This window comes from Mustela putorius, unplaced genomic scaffold (assembly GCF_011764305.1).
Source record: "Mustela putorius furo isolate JIRA1106 unplaced genomic scaffold, ASM1176430v1.1 tig00003988_pilon_pilon_pilon, whole genome shotgun sequence".
Classification (NCBI taxonomy): Eukaryota; Metazoa; Chordata; class Mammalia; order Carnivora; family Mustelidae; genus Mustela; species Mustela putorius.
Genome location: NW_025422127.1, coordinates 9580122 through 9600784, shown reverse-complemented (window position 1 = coordinate 9600784; position 20663 = coordinate 9580122). Strand labels below are relative to the sequence as shown.

Here is a 20663-nt window from a genome sequence, read left to right as displayed (position 1 = left end):
TCAGGGTCCTGGGATAGAGTCCCGAATGGGGCTCTCTGCTCAGCGGGGAGCCTGCTTCCTCCTCTGTCTCTCTCTGCCTGCCTCTCCAACTACTTGTGATTTCTCTCTGTCAAATAAATAAATAAAATCTTTAAAAAAAAAAGTTCTGTCAACTTTAAAAAAAAAAAAAATGAAAGAGGAGACATTACATCCGGTACTACAGAAGTACAGAGAATAATAAGAGATTACTATGAACAACTATATGTCAATAAACTGGATAACCTAGAAAAATGAACATTCCCGAGGAACATAGAGCCTATGAACACTGAATCAGTAAGTAACAAAAAATGTGAACAGATCAATAACAAGTATGGATTTTAAATCAGAAATCCAAAACCTACCAACAAAGAAAAGTCCAAAACCAGATGATTTTATGGAGAATTCCACCAAATGTGTAAAAAAAAATTGACACCAATCCTTCTCAAACTCTTTCAAAAAATTCAAGAGGAGAAAATACTCCCAAACTCATTTTACAAGGCTAACATTACCTTGATACCAATGCCAGATAAAGATACAATAAGAAAATTACAGGCCAATATTCCTGATGAACACAGATACAAAGATTCTCAACAGAATATTACCAGACTAAATTCAAAAGCACCTTAAAATCATCTTACACTATGATCAGGTGGGATTCAGCCCTGGGATGCAACAAGAGTTCAATGTATGCAAATCATGAACCATCACATACCATATTAATAAAATGAAAGACAAAAAAATTACAGATCATCTCAATAGATATAGAAAAAACATTTGACAAAATATAACATCCTTTCATTATAAAAACTCTCAATAAATTGGTTACAGAAGAACTATACCTCAGCATGATATAGGCCATATATATATGATAAGCCTACAGATAACATTCACAATAATGCAAAGTTGAAACCTTTTCCTCTAAGACCAGGAACAAGAAAAGAAATCCCACCCACCATTCCTATTAAACATAGTCCTGGAAGCTAAAGCAATCAGGCAAGAAAAAGAAATAAAAATCATCCAAATCAAAGAAATAGTAAAATTGTCTCTGCAGATGATATGATTTTATATATAAAAAAATCCTAGACTGCACCAAAAAAACTGTTAGAATTAATAAACCTATTCAGTATAGCGGCAAGTTACAAAATAAACATACAAAAATCAGTTGTATTTCTATATTAACAATGAAACAATTGAAAAAGTTATAAAGAAAACAATCCCATTCACAATAGCATCAAAAACAACAAAATACTTTAGGAATAAATTCAACGAAGAGGGTGAATTTCTACACACCAAACACTGCAACTTTGACGAAAGAAACTGAAAAGAAAAAAATGGAAAGATATACCCAGTGTTCATCAATTGAAAGAATAAATATTGTTAAAATGTCCACATTACCCAACCATCTAAGGAGTCAATACAATCTCTATCAAAATTCCAATAGCATCTTTCACAGAAATAGAAAAAACAATCCTAAAATTTGTATGGAACCACAAAAGTACACTCCAAAGTAATGGCCGAAGCAATCTGGAGGAAAAGGACAAAGCCAATGGCATTACAGTTCCTGATTTTAAAGTACTCTACAAAGCTATAGTATTTAAAACAGTATAGTAATGGCATAAAAACAGACATAAAAACCAATGGAACATAACAGAGAGCCCAGAAATAAACCTCTGCATTTATCTGACCAGGGCGCCAAGAACACTCATTGAGAAAAGAACAGTGACTTTAACAAATGCTGTTCAGAAAACTGGATTACCACATGCAGAAAAATGAAATTGGACCCCGGATCTTACAGCACTCTTAAAAATTAACTCAAAATAGGTTAAAGACTTAAATGTAAGATCTGATACAGTAAAACTCCTGTTAAGAAAACAGGGAGGAAACTCCCTGGCATTGGTCTTGGCAATGATTTTTTAGATACAACCTCAAGTATAGAAGCAACAACAGTAAAAATCGTTCAGTGGAACTTCGTCAAACTAAAAAGCTTCTGCACAAGAGAAACATTTTAAAAAATGAAGATGGGGCACCTGGGTGGCTCAGTTGGTCACACATCTGCCTTTGGCTCAGATTATGATCTTGGGATCCTAGGATGGAGCCCCACATCAGGCTCCCTGCTCAGCAGAAAGTCTGCTTCTCCCTCACCCTCTGCCCCTCACCCCCCTCCAACTCCTGTTCTCTCTCTCTCTCTCAATAAAGAAAATCTTTTTTAAAAAATGAAGACAACCTATGGAATGGGAAAAAATATTTACAAAGTATATTTGAGAAACTATATTACCCAAAATATATAAAAACTCCTACAACTCAGTAATAAACAATGAAATTAAAATTGGGCAGAGAAACTAGATATATTTTTCCAAGAAAGACATAAAATGGCTGGCAGCTCTTTTTTCTTTCATTTACAAAAGGTAGGTTATGTTTATTTAGAACCATAAGCAGTCAACTGTTTCAGTGTGACTCAAGACCACAAAGATACCATTTCTACTTTACTCCATTCCAAGCCCTATGGTGGGCCCAGACTGGCAGGAGTGATGCTTGGGGCCCATTCACATAAAAACATACTCAACACAGTCATCATCAGGGAAATGCAAAGAAAAACCACAATGAAATATCAACTCACACCTTTTAGGATGGCTGTTGTTAAGATGACAAGAGATAACAAGTGTTGGCAAGGATGTGGAGAAAAGGGAACCCTTCTACACTATTGACAGAAAGACAAATTAGTACAGCACTATTGAAAACAGTACAGAGGTCCCTCAAAACACCAAAAGTAAAACTGCCAAATGATCCACTTCTAGGTATACACCCAAAAGTAATGAAAATAGGGAATCAAAAACCTATAAGCACTCTCATGTTTATTGCAGCATTGCTCACAAAGGCCAAAATATAGAAACAACCTGTGTTCATTTATGATTAAAAAAGAAATACGTGTTTTTATATATGTATGCAACAATGTAGAATGACCTTGAAGGGCAATGCTAAATGAGATAAGTCAGACAGAGAAAGACAAATATTATATGTTATTACTTATATATGAAATTGAAAAAAGCCAAACTCATGAAACAAAAAGTAGATTGGTGGTTACCAGGCACTAGATGGTGGGGGGTTGGTGAGATGAGGTTTAAGGGTACAAACCTGAAACCAGTAGATAAGTCAGTCCTGGAGGCCTAACCCACAGCATGGTGATTATACACAATACTGCATTATAAACTTCAAAAAGGTAAGAGACTAGATCTTAATTGTTCTCACCAGAAAAAGAAATAAGTATCAAATAAATATGATAAATTTGTGATGTCAACTAGAAGTGTTAGCTTCTAGGGGCACCTGGGTGCCTCAGTTTATTAAGCAACTGACTCTTGGTTTCAGCTCAAGTCATGATCTCAGGATCCTGAGGTCAAGCCCTGCACCAGGCTCCACGCTCAGCAGAGTCTGCTCAAAATGCCACCTCCCCCAGAGGCCATAAGCTTTCTCTTTCTAAAACAAGTAAAATCTTAAAAAAAAAAAAGGTGTTAGCAACACAACAGTGGTACTCCTATTAAAATATATAAATGTATCAAATGAATATGTTGTATTCCCAAATTTTCTTTTAAAAAAGAAAGGAAGTCACATCACTTTACCCTTATACTTACCATTTCATTGCATACCCTGATACTGAGAATTAGAAAAGCCACCAAGCAGCAGTAGTAGTAGTACCGCATGCCAGACCCTGTCCTGAGCACTTTAAAATTTTAATTTTGTTGTCACAATAACCTAGTAAGGTAGGAACTATTATCCTCATACTGCACATGAGGAAACTAAGGCAAAAAATGTTAAGTAACTTGTCCAAAGTTAAAAAGCCAGTAAGTGGCAAAGCAAAATTTTGTACCACGGCAATTTGTTCCTTCCCAAATCCATGCTATAACCATTACTACACTTTATAAACATTACTACACTTTACTACCTATTAAACATCTATTTTGATGGGGGGGTTATTAAAATTATCCCCATTCAAATATTTATTTAAGTATTAAAGTCTAAAGAAATTCTAATTCTCTACTTCATTTTCTGCCTACCTAAACAGCAATTTTTCTACATTCCCAACAAAATTTACATCAAAATCATGTTTAGACTCCATAAATATGTCTCTTGAGTCTTTCTTTTATGTCTTTCTTTTTAAATTTACCTTCTCAGTCACCAGGACATTTGTGCAATATTTCCTACAGTTGGGCTAGAGTTGCTAGAGGGAGCTCGCCCTCTAGTGGTCCCATACTGATATGCAGTCAGATTAAGCATTTCACAGAAAGTGCTCCAACACCTTTTTTCCTATTACAGGTTCTGTGGCAGAGCACATATAAGAAAAAGAAAAGTATTAAAAAGCAAGTAATCCTGGGGCGCCTGGGTGGCTGGGTGGGTTAAGCCGCTGCCTTCGGCTCAGGTCATGATCTCAGGGTCCTGGGATCAAGTCCCGCATCCGGCTCTCTGCTCAGCAGGGGGCCTGCTTCCCTTCCTCTCTCTCTGTGATCTCTTCCCTTCCTCTGTCCTACTGTGATCTCTCTCTGTCAAATAAATAAATAAAATCTTAAAAAAAATAAAAATAAAAAGCAAGTAATCCACAATGGGTTTTAATGCATTATTGTATTTAATTGAGGGGATGACACTGTCCTCAGACTGGTAAGGCAGAACGAGGTCACCACGGACAATTATTTAACTCCCGGCTCCAAAATAGGCAATTCAAATACAGCAGAGCTTTTTTTTTTTTTTAAGTTTTTTTTTTTAATTTGACAGAAAGAGACACAGCAAGAGAGGGAACACAAGCTGGCGGAGCGGGAGAGTGAGAAGCAGGCTCCCCACTGATCAAGGAGCTCCACGTGGGGCTCGATCTCACATGAGATCATGACCTGAACCAAAGGCAGACACTTAACAACTGAGCCACCCAGGCATCCCTATAGCAGAGCTTTTTAAAAAACCTACTACCCCTGTACCTTATCTTTCAAAAGGGGCCTGAAAATAACTATTGCAAAATCTGAAATAAATGTTAAGCCATAAAATTTCTGTGAAAACAATCATAAGGCTACATATATCCTCCAGGCTTAAGGGACCTGGAAGTAAAGATAAAGCTCTTCATTTGCCCTTTCCTTCTCTAAAGAATATGTGATTGATGGGGAGCTCCTGAATAGGAGTCCCCTAGTCACAAACCATTATGTATTCCCTTCATGTACAGTTAAGAGGCAATAACAGAAATGGATTTTTTAGAAGCTAGAAAATAACTAAAACAGAGCCAAAGTGCAATGTAATCTTAGACAGTTATAATAATCACAATGAGACAGTAAGCTACCAAACCTACCCACAGCTGTGCTTTACAGTATTGTTTTTCTTCTCTCAGGTCATAGGCAAAGTACCAAAGTAAAATTTTTCTTCATCACTGTTTTCCGATTCCTAATACTGGCGGACTCTGGAGCACATAAATGAGATTTTCTCCAACTATGACAAAGCGAGAAGAAATACTTATGTCATGTAGCACGGAACAACCCTGAGAATAAGTAAAAGAAGCAAAACACCCAATTTACAGATTTCTAGTCCTTCTTCACTGAAATCACTGTTAATTTAACAAGTATTTAATGTGTATCAACTACATAAAAAGGTATATGGGAAGTACGGTAAAGCATTTAAAAATGAAGACATGGTCATTGTATTCGAAGAGTTTACAAACCAGTAAGAATTTCAACAGCAACCCAAACAAAGCAAGGGAGATCATTTTTCAGACTGGGAGGATAGGTGACATTTCATGAAGTAGCATTTACATGAGCTTTATGAAATGCAAAGGATTTCAACAGACAGAAAGGTATTCTAGGCAGAGGGAATTTTAGCAAACGTTCAGTGCTCATGGTGCTTGCTAATGGCATCTGAAGAATGACCAGTCCCCTAGTTCCAGGAGCATACTGGGGGTGGAAGGGAAAACAGAGTTGAGGATGAAATGGTACTATGGACTTTATTCCATACACAAAGGAAAATCATTAAAGACAATGAGCTGGGGAAGAAAGGGCATCAGCAGGGCTCAGAGAGGAAGATGATGCTGGTGGTAACAGGTAAGTTGAACTGGAGCTGGAGGAAAAGAAAGCTAGAGGCAAGCCAACAGCCTAGAAGGTCATCAGAATGGAGGAAGTGGAGTAATAAAAGTTCATACACAACTGTGAAGGTAGATACAAATGTATAACTGAAGGGAATGAGCTTAAAAAAAAAAAAAAAAAACACTGATTGTCCACATTTTTCCCCAAATAAAACCTGAGATTTAGGATACACTTCTATCAATGACACTGCCTCACCACCTCAGTAATGATAACAAAGGCCATGGTTAGGAGAGCCATCCAGGACCTACTCTAGGAAAGCAAATGGAGGAGCTGCAGCAGAACCTCTGGAGGGAGAAGCATGTTACTTTATTAAAAAAAAAAAAAAAAAAAAAAAAAGTAAACACATATGTCATTTTGATTCACCTTCTGTGAGAATCACTGAATGAGAACTCCCAAGATCCTTCTGACTTCCAGTCTATGGCCTTGACTTTGGTTCCATCTCATACACTGATTCCCCCTCATTTATGCTGCTTATGGTTCTCCGATGTGAGAGGTGGCCTAGACCATGATGATAATCTGAAGCAAAGGAAATGAACTATTCCAGCAAATAATTCATATGATCTCTACAAGGAGTGCTCTGTGGGTTTTGAACCATTAGGGCAGAAGTCTAACCTGAATTTAAAAAGGCAGAACTTAACCTGAATCTACCTCTTGAAAAGAGTAATAGATATAAAATATCTGTTTATTACCTACTGGCTCATTTATACTGGGTCAGTTAAATTAAAAAGGCACTGAAATAGACAAATTAAAAGATAAAGGAGACACTATCTTTTTCCACAATTTTAATTACCATTATTGCACCAATACAGCATATGCTTTATATACATATATTTTAAATTTCATTTTTCAATTTTTCAGCAATTCAAATACATAATATATTATCATCTTGAGAATACAAAGAACACAACATGGAGGAAGATTGAGAAAATAGGTTCCCAGTAGTTAGTCACTAGTGATTCTATATAACTTCCCATTTAGTGTTTTTCTATTGGAATTTTAAAATGTCCTGCCATGGCTCTGTAAGAATAGAGCTGCCTGGAACAGGAGGCAATGAAAAAAAATGGACCCAAAGCTAAAAAGAGTCAGGAAGGAAATGTAGGAGAGAGAATATATTTTGAAAATAAATATAAGACTCCCTTCGGCCAGAGTGTACACATCCAAAGAAGTGCTAAGGGAAGAAATGACATCCTCCCATTTCATCCTCAAAACTGCCAGTTAACAAAATAGATAGTGCCCGTTCATCCAAGAAAGGGAACTCTCTTCACAGCATCATAAAAGGAATGGTGGGGTAGAGGGAAGGGAAAGTGGAGGGAGAGTAACTTGCTTCTGAGATACCCCAGGTTTATCAAGGCCATCACTCGGGCAAACCTATCACAGCCTGCGCCGTGGACTCTCTGACTTCCTTCATAGATGGTGATGTAGGTAATAGCAGCTTTCTACAGAAAAGCTAGATGGACTGAAAAATAAATGTTTATGGGAAGGGGCCAGATACCCAGGCAGCAAGGCAATATGGGTCCTGAAAGAGAGCTACATGCTTTCAACCCCTCTGCTCTACATATCCGGTTAAAAACTCTAAACCCTTCAACTTCAGGTCAAATAATGGGGCAAATACAAAGTAATGCCACACTTCAAATGCAGCAACTAGATGGAGCTGCAAGAAAGTAAACGCTTCTCTACAACGTAACTTGGGAAACATGGCCCCTCGAACCTCCTTCATCCAAGAGACACCCACTGATCAAAGATGTTGCACTATTCAGCAAACAAAGAACAGTGAAAGTGCCACCAGCGAGACCCTCTGAGCATAGGAAGAAACATGTAAACACATGAGAGGGTGACGGAGCTGCACCTGGCACTGGGTGTTCACTGAACAGAATAAGCCTGAAGGAGCATATATAACACTGACTCACAAACAGTTCTTTCTTCACACCTATCCCTATCAAAACTCAATTTGTAAACACTGAGGTCAGTCAGTCCACTGTTAGGGTCTTAGGTTAATGGAAAAGGAAATTTCAAATTTCTGTCTCTCCTGAAATTGCTAAATAGGGCACACAGGGTCATGAGATGATTCGGAAAGAAGGAAGAATTGAAAAGATGGGAGAAAAATTTTACAGATGGTAGATTTTGTCCCCCCTCCGCAAAGAGACCTGGCCTTCTGAGCCCTGCATAGTCAGCCACAAGTATGGTGAGACCCATTATTCCCCTGCCTTAATCGTGAACAGGAGAGAAGGGATACTTTCTTGGCTGTACAGTAAGTAACAACATAGGGGAGTGACATAAACCAGCAATGGAGAAGCTATGAAAAAGATTGTCCAGTAATTTTGATTCTGGGGACAGTAGGAGTTCCTAGCTTCCCTCACAGATTGGTGCCCTCAAGTTCATTTTTTTTTTCTTCAAGTCTGTCCTTAATGTCCTGCCAATGCTATTCAGAACTGGACCCAGTTGGATGGCTGTGGTGCCTGGTTTGGAACAGAGCTGTAAGACAGGAGAAGAGAGAGAAAGCCAAAGGAATTAGGATAGCTACTCCATTCTTCATGTAACAGCTTCCAAGAAACTGCTGCCCAGACTTTCTGAAACTACACCTCGCGGAAATTCTACTTATCAAGTCTTGAGATATCCCACATCAAACATCATCCTACAACTCTTACCCCACCAACCCCCACACTTCCCTACTACTTTACCTAGAATTCCTGCCGAAGACTCTATGACCTGCAAATGCCCTGCTTTCCCAGATCAAGACTTCGTTTAACTGTAACATATCCTCTGACTGAGAGTATGGTGGTTTCATGAGGTTCATACCTGGATGCAGTGCTAAAGTCTCCCCACAGGTCATTGTTTGCAGAAACTGGAGCTGATGCTGGTGTCGTGACAGGAGCAGGAGAATCCAAATCTAAAAGGATATCTGAATACACAGTAAAGAGAAGAGAAAGAAAAGGGAAAACATAATAAAAATCTTAGTAATAAAAACTTATGCTCACACAAATCTACACACAAATGTTCACTGCAGCTTAATCTGTAATAGTCAAAAACAGAAGACAACCCAGATGTCTTTCCATGGGTGAAGGTTAAACATACTGTAGTACTTCCATACCATGAACTACTACCCAACAACAGAGAAACTACTGACAGACACAACTTGGATGAATCTCAAGGGAAGTATACTGAGTGGAAAAAGCCAATCCCCAAAAGTTATGTCCTCTATGACTCCACTTACATAACATTCACAGAAGTGACAAAATTATAGAGAGAGAAAAGAAATTAGTGATTGCCTAGGGTTAGTGAGGGGGTGTGAGGCAGGACACAGGAGGCAGATGCAGTTATAAACGGATGACATGAGGGATCCTTGTACGGATGGAGCTTGTCTGTATCCTAACCATGGTGATGGATCCAGGAACCTACCCAAAATAAAAGTGCGTAGAACTAAAAACACACATATACACACAAATGAGAACACGTAAATCTGATGAAATCTAAATAAGATCAGTAAATAGTATCAATGTCAACTTCCTGGTGGTATCTGACTTTGATTTTGCAAATGTTACCATTTAGGGGAACTGAGTAAAGGGTACACAGGATTTCTTTGTGTTATTTTTCATAACTGCATGTGAACCTATGATTATCTTAAAATAAATAGCATAATTCAAAAAAATTTAAAGTAAACTTTAGACATTATACCCAGTGCCTTCTGGAGACACTTATGAAAAGATGTAGGTTATAACCATTTTTACGTCAAAATTTCAAAAGAAGCTTACTCCGAGCAATCAATGATATGAATGCTCTACATCCTGTAATTCAATAAGTTAAAACTACAGATTCTAATACCTGCTTCTCTAATCTTTGGAAAATTGCTTCCCGAGTTCTAATGTTCCTATTCTTTTTATTGGAGAAGAGTTGACATTTACTTATTTATTTATTTATTTTTAAAGATTTTTATTTATTTATTTGAGAGAGATCGCAAGTAGGCAGAGGGGGGAGGGGGAATCAGGCTGAGCAGAGAGCCTGATGCGGGGCTCAATTCCAGGACCCTGAGATCATGACCTGAGCCGAAGGCAGAGGCTTAACCCACTGAGCTACCCAGGCGCCCCTAATGTTCCCATTCTTGAAATGGAAAAACTCCATCTACTCTTTTTCCCCTCAGATAATACGGAAGAGTGAAAATGTATTCATACACCCAGATGCTGTCTAATTTTCTCCCAAATACCTTTGGGAAGAAACGAAAGATAAAAAAAATAACATTTACTGAATGGCTGCAATTTTCAAAGGACTATGTTAGGTGGTGTCACATCATTTCTCCTTTATAATCCTGGGGTAATTCTAAGTCTCCCTTTTGCAGTTAAGGATATTGAGACGGGATGCCTGGGTAGCTCAGTCAGTTAAGCATCTGGCTTCAGCTCATGTCATCATCCCGGGGTGCTGGGACTGAGCCCTACATTGGGCTCCTTGCTCAACAGGAAGTCTGCTTCTCCCTCTTACTCTGCCCCTTCCCCCCATGTACACGGTCTCTCTCAAATAAGTTTTTTTGTTTTTTTTTTTAAGATTTATTTATTTGACACAGAGAGAGAAGAGAGCACACAAGCACCAAGTCGGGGGAGCAGGAGGCAAAGGGAGAGGGAGACACAGGCTCCCTGCTGAGCAGAGAGCCAGATGCAGGGCTCGATCCCAGTACCTGGGATCATGACCCAAGCTGAAGGCAGATGCTTAACCAACTGAGCCACCCAAGCACCCCTCAAATAAAATCTTTAAGAAGCAAAAAAGAATACTGAGACTCAAAAATGTAAATAATGTTACTAAACACATTCAGATATAAAATAGCAGAGCTATGACCAAAATCTTACTCCATCTGACTCTCAGACCTATTAGCATCTCACCAAGGTATAATGAAGAAAACAGTCACTAAATCTACTCATTTTCCAACAAAGAACCTGCCAAATATCATGACTCTCGGTTCACTGGAAAAGCTTTAATTCCTTATTAGAGGCTGCCAGAATCACCGTGTCAGTACCAAGTGCCATTTAACAGCAAAAACATCAAGATACTCCTTGACAAACAGATGCTACCCAATCAAAACCTAAGATATGATGATTTCTCAAAGTTATGAAGAGATTTACCTGCATCACTACCTCCATGGTTAGATTTTGGAATGGGTGGTGGAGTGACATGATTGCTGATGGCAACGGAGGACGGTGGGGGAATAGTGACTTTGCCTCCAGGTGGGGGTGGGAGCAAGCTTAGGCCCCCAGCCCCTGTAGTCTTGGGCTTAGAAGCACCTCCTTTCTTAGTTGTAATGTTCTACATAGAGAAAACAGAGAAGAAAAAGTCACAAGCTTATTACAGAAATACAGGGAGTAGGGGAAAGAAAGCATACTCACCCCAATACTCAATTTGATGGTCTGTCCTTCCTTGAAGCCCAGATCCAACTTGGGACGATTATCCATGTCCTGAGATTCTTTGGATATCTCAGATTCCTGCTTTACCCACCTAAAAGAGTAAATTATGTTAATCTGAGATTACCTGAGAGTCCGGCACACAAACCTGAGTGTAACTAACTTATAGGAGACAGGATTCTAGAAAGCAGAGTGAGGGAATATGAAGAATGAAGGAAAGGAAGAAAAGCCACGAAAGAGGGCAACAGCGTTCAGTGGCACTGAGGAGCCACACAGAATACATGTTTAACTTGTCCCTCCAAGGACAGCATTTAGCTGCCAATTCCCATCCTCCATGGTTGAGCGCTGCCCCTGGGAGGGAGTGTTAATTCCTCAGTCCTTCCAGGCTGCATTCCTGTGCCAAGTGAGTGGACTTCCACAGTTTCAGAGTTCTGAGGCAGAAAAGCAGAGTTGTGCCTATGCCTGCCCTTGAAGTAGGGAGGAGATGGTGTGCATGATGCTACCCACCACAGCTGTGCCAAAACCAGGCAGGCAGAAGAAATGTTGAAACAGACATAAAACATGTCAGCTACACAAAGTAACAAAACTGCCCCACAACTCCCCACTATCTCCCATACAGTCCTGCTATTATTATATGCCTCCCTTAGCCACTTAAAAGCACAAGTCCCCAGAGACATAAGCAAAAGCATCTCAAAATACCATACAAGGGACCAAAAACATGTTCCAGGTTTTAAGGAAAGGATAGAGCAAATACAAAGATAATGTAAGCAAATGGAAAGATTCCAATTCATAATGCACTAGTTTACCAAAAACAGAAATCAGAAGGTAAAAGAGTGTCCATTCAACTGAAAAGGAGCACATCCAAAACCTTTTAACCAGGTAACTAAAGGTCAAATTTCACTCACTTGAAGTGATCTTGCAAGGAGACATTAAAGTCAAAGGCATCACCCCGATCTGTGAACCCAATGCCAATGAAAGCACTACGCCCTGTGAAAAAGACAGGAATATTCTCAATAGGAAGTACCCCTTGGGGAAAATTCCACCCAGTGAAAAGTCCGGAACATGAAACACTTTCTCACAGCCCAGGGGTCCACAATCTACATATAGCCCAAGGGCCAAATGCTGCCATCACTTGTCTTTATAAGTAACATTTTACTTGAACACAGCTACACCAATTTGTTTACACATTATACGGCTGCTTTCACAATACATCAGCAGAATTAAGTAACCACAGTTGAGGACAAAATCTAACTGCATCCTAACAAAAAGTTAGGACAACCTCTGATAGAGACTACAGAGAAAAGACAGAGAATGACTGCCCTAACATAGATGATTTAAGACAGTCCCACCAAACCCACCACTAACAATGAGTGAATGGGCAATATATGTTAATTCTTTGGTTAGTTAGACACTTTGATTGATTTACATCTACCTATAAATCACAGTGTCTTGAACTTGTGTTCATATCTATTACTAATAACATGCTAATCCTTGTCCTTGCTTTTAGCAACTAGAGTTAACTATGAAGAAAGGAGAGGACAAATTTAGTAAACTAAAGAAAGATAAATGCAATTAGGACACACTTTCATTGAAGTGCATTACCTATTTTCCTACTATCATCCCATTCAAAATACCAGATTCCTTACCAGTACCATCCTGGATCCGGATTACAAAGTAGCGGCTGGAATCTGTCACTGTCTCCACAGCAATACCAGGATATTGTTCTACTGGTGCCTGAGCAAAGAGCTCCCCTGACAGGTAAGAAAAAGACTTCTTTGGGCAAAGGAAGCAAAAATCTAAAACTCCAGTTAACAAATATTTCCATTCCAATCCCCAACTTAAATGTACTTATAAATGCAGCAAACCAATACTCTTAATATGTCAGAGAGTCACCAGCACAGATTACCTGAAACTTTATCCTCAAGTTTGATGTAAGCGATCTTTCCTTTTGAAGTGATTCGGAGGCGACCAGTCCAATCAGGCTGGTCTAATTTCCAGTCAGATGCCCTAGAATAGGAAAATAGGAAGTCTCAGGTCCATGTCTTTAATTACTAAAAACCTACACAAATCATTTGTCACCGCTCTATTTTGCTGTCCTGAGCTTATTCTTTCTACCTATTAAATAATCAATAAGAATAACTCATGACCCCTCTACATAGATGTCTCATTATACATATAGCCCACAGCAAACAAGTCCTTACTATGTAAGGATTATCCAATAAGCATCAATAAAACATATAAAGTACAAATACAAGCAATTTTTAAAAATTCTCATAATAATACCATTTCCCTACTGCAGATAATAATTTATATAACAGTATTTTACCAATCAGGTAACAACAAAGTCTACTAAATAAATCATATTGGTAATAGAACCCTTCCCAAATCCCTAAATGTATCATCATCTTTCACTGAATTCAACCAATATTTACAGAGTGTGTATTAAGTCACAGGCACTATTCTGAGCACTTGGGATACAACACTGAATGAACAAAACAAAGACTTCTACCCTCATGATGTTTACAATATAACAGAATACAAGTAATAAAAGAAAACATAAAAAATAAGCAATATAAATAATATCTCAGAAGATGGTAAGTGCTACAGTAAAAAAGAAAATGCAGAGGCAGAAAAGGGAAACTGGGAGGGTAGTGGGAGAATAAACAGGTTGTAACATTCAAGAAGGTGGTTGGGGAGACCTTATTAACAAAGCGAAAAGTGAGCAAAAATGTGAAGGAAGCAAGAAAGTTACCCATGCAGGGCGCCTGGGTGGCTCAGTGGTTAAGCCGCTGCCTTCGGCTCAGGTCATGATCTCAGGGTCCTGGGATCGAGTCCCGCATCGGGCTCTCTGCTCAGCGGGGAGCCTGCTTCCTCCTCTCTCTCTCTCTGCCTGCCTCTCTACCTACTTGTGATTTCTCTCTGTCAAATAAATAAATAAAGTCTTTAAAAAAAAAAAAATAAATGAGCAGAGCAAAAAGATAATATAAAAAAAAAAAAAAAAAAAAAAAAAAAAAAAAAAAAAAAAAAAAAAAAAAAAAAAAAAAAAGAAAGTTACCCATGCAGATATTGGAGGAAGGGGGCAATTCCTGGACTAGAACAATTAGTCAACAGGTGCTGAGATGGGAGTGTGTCTGGAATGTCTGCCCTCAAAAAAAGGAAGCTGCTACAGTAAGAATAAAATAAATTAAGAGATGAAGTGGGAGAGGTAACAGAGGGCCAAATTTTATAGGCCTTGTTAGAACTTTAGCATTCACTCTGAGTGAAGAAGCCATTACAGGTTTTAAGCAGAGGTGATACATGATCATGATCTTCCTTTTATTTTATTTGTTTTAAGAAAATAGCTGTTTTTTTAAAAGACTTAACTTACTTGAGAGAGAGGTGAAGGGAAGAAGAAAAATCTCAAGCAGAGACTTCCCACTGAAATGTGGAGCCAGACACATGGCGCAATCTCATGACCCTGAGATGACCACAACCGGAGCCAAAATCAAGAGTTAGATGCTTAACCTACTGAGCCACCTCGGCACCCCAATCTTCCTTTTATTTTAAAAGGATTACTTTGAAAAAAAAAATAATAATAAATAAATAAATAAATAAATAAATAAATTTTTTTTTAAAGATTTTATTTATTTGATAGAGAGAAATCACAAGTAGACGGAGAGGCAGACAGAGAGAGAGAGGGGAAGCAGGCTCCCTGCTGAGCAGAGAGCCCGATGCGGGACTCGACCCCAGGACCCTGAGATCATGTCCTGAGCCGAAGGCAGCGGCTTAACCCACTGAGCCACCCAGGTGCCCCAATAAATAAAAATTTAAAAAAAAAAGGATTACTTTGTTGTGTGTAGAAGCAATGTAAGTGACGAAGCATGGGGATTAGTTAAGAGACTACTGCAGTAATCTAGGAGTCATAATGGTGACTAGGAAGATGGGGCAGCAGAAGTGGCTACATTTTGGATATATTTAAAGCAAAGAAGAAGGATTTTCTAATGGATTTAATGTGAGGTAGAAGGAAAGAGAAAAGTCAGGATGACTCTAAAGATTTTAGCCTGAGCAACGGAGCTGCCAATAACGGAGATAGACTACAGGTAGAGCAACGTCTGGGAAGAAAGATCAGGAGTTCAGTTTTGAATATGTAGAGTTTAAGATAGCAAACAGATTTTCAAGCAAAGATACAGAGAAGGCATTTGAATATGAGTCTGGAGTTTAGGAAAGACATGTGGGCTAAACATACCGATGTCCATGGAAACATTACAAATACTGAATACTTATAATCTGTATGATGATAAATAAATTTGAATGAAATCTAAGACATTTAAATATGACTAATTTTACAAAGCAGTGCCTTGTGATTTTGTGGAAAAGAGAGGGCAAAGTAAAAGTTATTAATAACTTATCCTTGGGCAGCTGGCTGGCTCAGTCAGTAGAGCAAGTGACTCTCGATCTCGAGGCTGTGAGTTCAAGGCCCACGTTGGTGCAGAGATTACTTAAAAATATTATCTTAAAAACAAAACAAACAAACTCATCCCTTAGGAACCCGAAGACAAACACTCACAAGTTAGAAAGGTAACAATAAGTATATCTAAACAATAATAAGTTTAACAAGATGGCAAGCAAAAGATGGAAAAGAGAAAGCACAGGTTTTGAACAGGATTTATAAGACAAATCTTTGTCATGTCCACCTCTCTTGATGCCCTGCCTCAAAGACGCTCAAGTACTTCAATCTGATCCAGAATGCAATGCTCTAAAGGTCCCTGTATTTTAATTTTTTTTAATATGGTCATTACTTCTTCTATTATGCCTCTATGAGCTAAACACAGTATACTGTGTTTAGAACAAGCCTACCAGATGTGTTTCTTGGGACAAGTTCCTTGTCTTATTTATCTTGCGTGTCTAGTGGCCAATATTCAACAAATTCTCAATAAGTGAATGGATATGCCCAGCAGCAGTCTCCTTCAGCCCTGAGCCTTAGTTCCTTTCCCACTCCCAAGACCTAGCCTGAGGAACTCTTGGTTTCACTGGTCTTCTGAACTGACTTCAAATACTTTCATTCGCCTCGGTAATAAATCCTTACAGCAATCATATGGAACAGGCATGAAAAGCCTATTATCTCTGTCTCTCTAGGTGAAGAACAGTAACAACAGTAAGTATATAATGCCTAACTTCAAAGTCCAGCGTTGTTCTTATTACCTTAAAACAGACTATTAAGCTTACTATTGATTTAGCTGAGGAGGAGGGTAGTGATAAATATAAAAATTTTTATAAGTTGGGATACTATTTCTTCATCATTTATAAGTTTCTCGTAGACTGAAACTATCAGTGAAAGCCTGAGAAGCAACAGCTCACTCTAGGTGATCTTAGTCACACAAACCAAGTGACTCCTGCCTCCTAAAAAGCCCAGTTTTTCCTTTAATGGCAGCCTAAAGAAGTCATGCTTATAATGGAAAATGCGTTCTGTAAACAAGATTAGGCAGAGAAAAAGACATAAAAGTAATGTTTATCAAGCATCTATTACATGCCAGGCATTATGCTCACTCTTACGAAAATTAAGTGAGAGGATACTGCAAGGTATAAGTAGTATATCCATTTTTACAAATGAGGAAACCACAGTTCAAAAGAGTTAAGTGTCGGGCGCCTGGGTTGGCTCAGTCAGTTAAGCGTCTGCCTTTGGCTCAGGTCATGATCCCAGAATCCTAGGATCAAGCCCCATGTCAGGCTCCCTGCTCAGTGGGGAGTCTGCCTCTGCCTCTCCCTCTGCTGCTCCCCATGCTTGTACACTCTTTTTTTTTTTTTTAAGATTTTATTTATTTATTCAACAGAGAGAGACAGCTACAGAGGGAACACGAGGAAGAGGGAGAGGGAGAAGCAGGCCTCCCGCTGAGCAGGGAGCCCGATGTATTGCAATGAGGGGCTCAATCCTAGGACCCTGGGATCATGACCTGAGTGGAAGGTAGATACTCAACGACTGAGCCAACCAGGCACTCCTTGTGTGCTCTCTTGTTCTCTCTCTCTAAAACAAGTAAAATTTAAAAAAAAAAAAAAAAGAGAGAGAGAGTTAAGTGCCTTGCCAAAAGCAAATAAATGGGAATCTCGTTGCAAACTTAATGCAGCTCTCTTCATTCATTATAGTAAGAGTGGATAATGATAAAATACCTTTTGGAGGATTACAAATGTCAATAATAAGCAGGAAAACATAGATAACAAGTAAAAGAGGAAAATTAAGAAACTGTTTTGATGCCTCACTGCTGTTAATGGACATAAGGATAAAAGGCTCTGGATAAACTAGGAAGTGAAGGTAGAGAATGCAGATGGGTGAGAGAAGGAAGGCCTTTAAAAAATCATAAAGCAGAAGAAAAAGAAGAGAAGCCCACTTTATGGTATATCCTATCCTCCAGGAAGTCTTAACTATTAAGTTGGGCTATTCCACCTTATTTAGCAGTTCAATCAATGCCAACTTATGCAATTAAGTATAACCTACTAATTTCTTCCACATTTAGAGTGCCCACTATGTGTCAGACACTATAGTAGACCCTGGTACTATAAAATTAGAAAAGAAGTTAGAAAAGAAAAAAGTTGTTCATAGCTAGTCTGGCAAAACAGATTGAGCAATCAATTACAATACAGAAGTAAGAGCACTCACTATGACAGAGATAAGCATAGGTGTTGTGGAAGCATGCAGAAAACATACTAAAGCCAGAATGAAAAGGTAAAGGGGAGCTTCCCAAAGAAGATATCCCTCAGCTGAGTCACACATATTACTACCTGTAATTACCATCAGAAAGCATGTAGATTCCTATTATGGTCAATTTGAAGTCTGATTGAAAGACTGGAATTAGGACTACCTCTTTGCCAAAAGGTACAACCCACAGGGTCTAATGCACAGGTCAGCATGCACAAAGATACTGAGTGATGATGAACTGATGATGAACTGATGATGAATGCCTCTCCGGTAAAGAGGCAAAATAAAGGGCAGAGGAGGAGCACAACAGTCAAAGTAATAATAAATGCCAAGAGAAAAATCATGATGGTGATGTGGATCAGAGAACAATAAGAACAGCATCCTATCTATTTACATGCTGCTTTACTGTTTCCTAAATTCTTTCACATTGTATTATTTCATTTAACCCTCCAAAAACTTCTGTGAGGTACATAACCAGAGCAGATTTTATTATCATTAATTTTTTTTCCCTATTTCACAGATGAGAAAACTAAAGCTTGGAAAAGCTAAGAGATTTGTCTCAAATCATACAGCTGTTAAGTTGTCAGAAGTCATACTCATATTTCTTAGCATGTAATCCAGTTAACATGTTAACTCTTTCCACTGCATGACCTCATGACTTCCTACAGCATCCTCAGAACCTGTTATCGGATTACAAGGTGGTTAGTTAGCACTACAGAGAAAATGCTCCATTAACTCTGGAGAGAAAAAGCTATGGCAGAGGTAAAATAGAAAATACTATGTAATCATCAAGAAAACGTACTGAAAAGAAACAGAATGGACAACCAATGGAAAACCTATAATCCTAACCTTTGCCCACTAGCCAAAGAACTGAAAAGGAAAACCAAATGGTGGATGGTATTTGGTAGCAAGACTGACAACTGCACAGAAGATAAACTGTATCACCTACAGAATGGCCAACAATGACTATCCACAAAAGCGTACCGGGTACTGGTAATGGGTATGAGGGAGGACGGGAGGGGGTTTCGACAAGGGTGACAAACTGAAGGACGCAGGAAAGAACGAAAGGTGACTGGCAATGGAGCAGGGACGATTGGATGTGGATGATGTGGAGCAGATGGGTAACCCAGAGGGGCCCAAGGGAGGAGGGGTGTGAAGATGCAGACGGTAATTTTTCTAAAAGCGGAGGAAACCAGGATGGCATTCCACAGTGGGGAAAGAACAGGAGGGCTGGGCCATAACAACCCAGGTGAGCAGGCTAACAAGGTGACAACCCAGAGGTGGCAGTGGCAAGGGACGTCCAGCGTGCTACCTGAGGAAGAAACTGTCATCCCCGACCCGGTATGCGTGTGCTGCAGTGCCTCGGGGTTAATACCTGTAACCGCGGTTGGAGGCCCGGGGAGGAATCCGGTAGACGCTAACGTCGGGCTTCACACACAGAACAGACTCGTACTCCAACTCAGCCGCCATCTTGGCTCTGCACTCCGCGCCACCGGGGGCGGGGTGTATGGAATGGGGACGAACTGTTGGGGGCGGGGGAGGTGGGCTGTGCGCAACTTCCGCTTACGCTGCTTCCCGCGCGATTTTAGTTGGGTTCCTGAGATTAACCTCCGGAGGTACCGGCTGGGGTAGCCATATTGAAACCTGGAAACCGTGAAGCTGCGCAGTTCGCCATCTTGGGTAATGGCAAACCGGCCTTTCCAGTGCGTGACCCACGTTATGGAAATCTCGATTCCCAAAGGTGATTAGGGAAAGCGCCATCTTGGGGCTGGAAGGGTCCTGCAGTACTTGGGGAGGAAGAGGACCATGTTGAAAACTGGGAGAATTTTTTTCTGACGAGAACCACTTTTTAACCAGTTTCCCGGTAGAAAAAGGGTAATTACTTGTTGGTAATCCCAAACCGGGTACCTACGTAAATACATGACTCATAGTCATGGTGGATTTTTAATCCTCCGGCGTCTAAATGTTAAAAATGCCCAGCCTGATTGTTGCCTAACAGCACCGTTTAATCTCGGATTTCACGGAACAACATCTGTTGAAATAGTTTGCCACACTTTCAGTGTACATTCTGGTTATCTTTTTGGAAAATAACCTCAAACTCTTAAGTGGGACCAACTCAATTACTGATAAATTAGCAAAAACTAGTGAGCTATTACTTAATGCTCACTATTTGCTCCAAATCCTATTGTAATGATAAATCCTGTTGAACTCTTTCCATAAATATGTTCTCTGTACTCTTCACATGTAAACTTGCCACAACATTATCACTTTGAACCGATTTAATTAGCAGGGATAGCAGGTGTCAAAACCAAGTTATGATCTGAAGTCTGTCTAAAATAGTAGCAGTCTTTGCCCCTTCATTATACTGACTGGTTGAAAACCTGTCATTAATAATAGCCTACCTGACAAAGTGATAATCTTAAAATTCAAAAAGACTTTTTTTTTAAAGACTCTATTTATCCCTTGAGTGAGAGCATGAGAGGGGAGAAG

At 39.3% G+C, this 20663-nt stretch overlaps 1 protein-coding gene across 3 annotated transcripts; it reads right to left on the bottom strand.

The window, feature by feature from the left end:
- Positions 1–5321: 5321 nt before the first annotated feature.
- On the bottom strand, positions 5322–19724 carry NECAP1 (NECAP endocytosis associated 1). 3 transcript variants are annotated; one of them, XR_006604255.1, is made up of 9 exons: positions 19549–19724; positions 13410–13510; positions 13150–13254; positions 12409–12490; positions 11489–11597; positions 11228–11408; positions 8919–9021; positions 6486–6638; positions 5341–5475 (listed from the first exon to the last, which is right to left on the bottom strand). XR_006604255.1 is itself a non-coding variant. In XM_045071602.1 (8 exons), exons 1-8 carry the CDS (start codon positions 19641–19643, stop codon positions 5379–5381), a joined length of 873 nt encoding a protein of 290 aa, XP_044927537.1. In that variant the 5' UTR covers positions 19644–19724; the 3' UTR covers positions 5322–5378. The 3 variants fall into 3 exon arrangements, 2 of the variants coding, with proteins under 2 accessions (XP_044927537.1, XP_004766666.1); XM_045071602.1 differs by lacking the exon at positions 6486–6638 and having other exon boundaries at positions 5322–5475; XM_004766609.3 differs by lacking the exons at positions 5341–5475; positions 6486–6638 and adding an exon at positions 6890–8594 and having other exon boundaries at positions 19549–19723.
- Between the last annotated feature and the right edge of the window lie 939 nt (positions 19725–20663).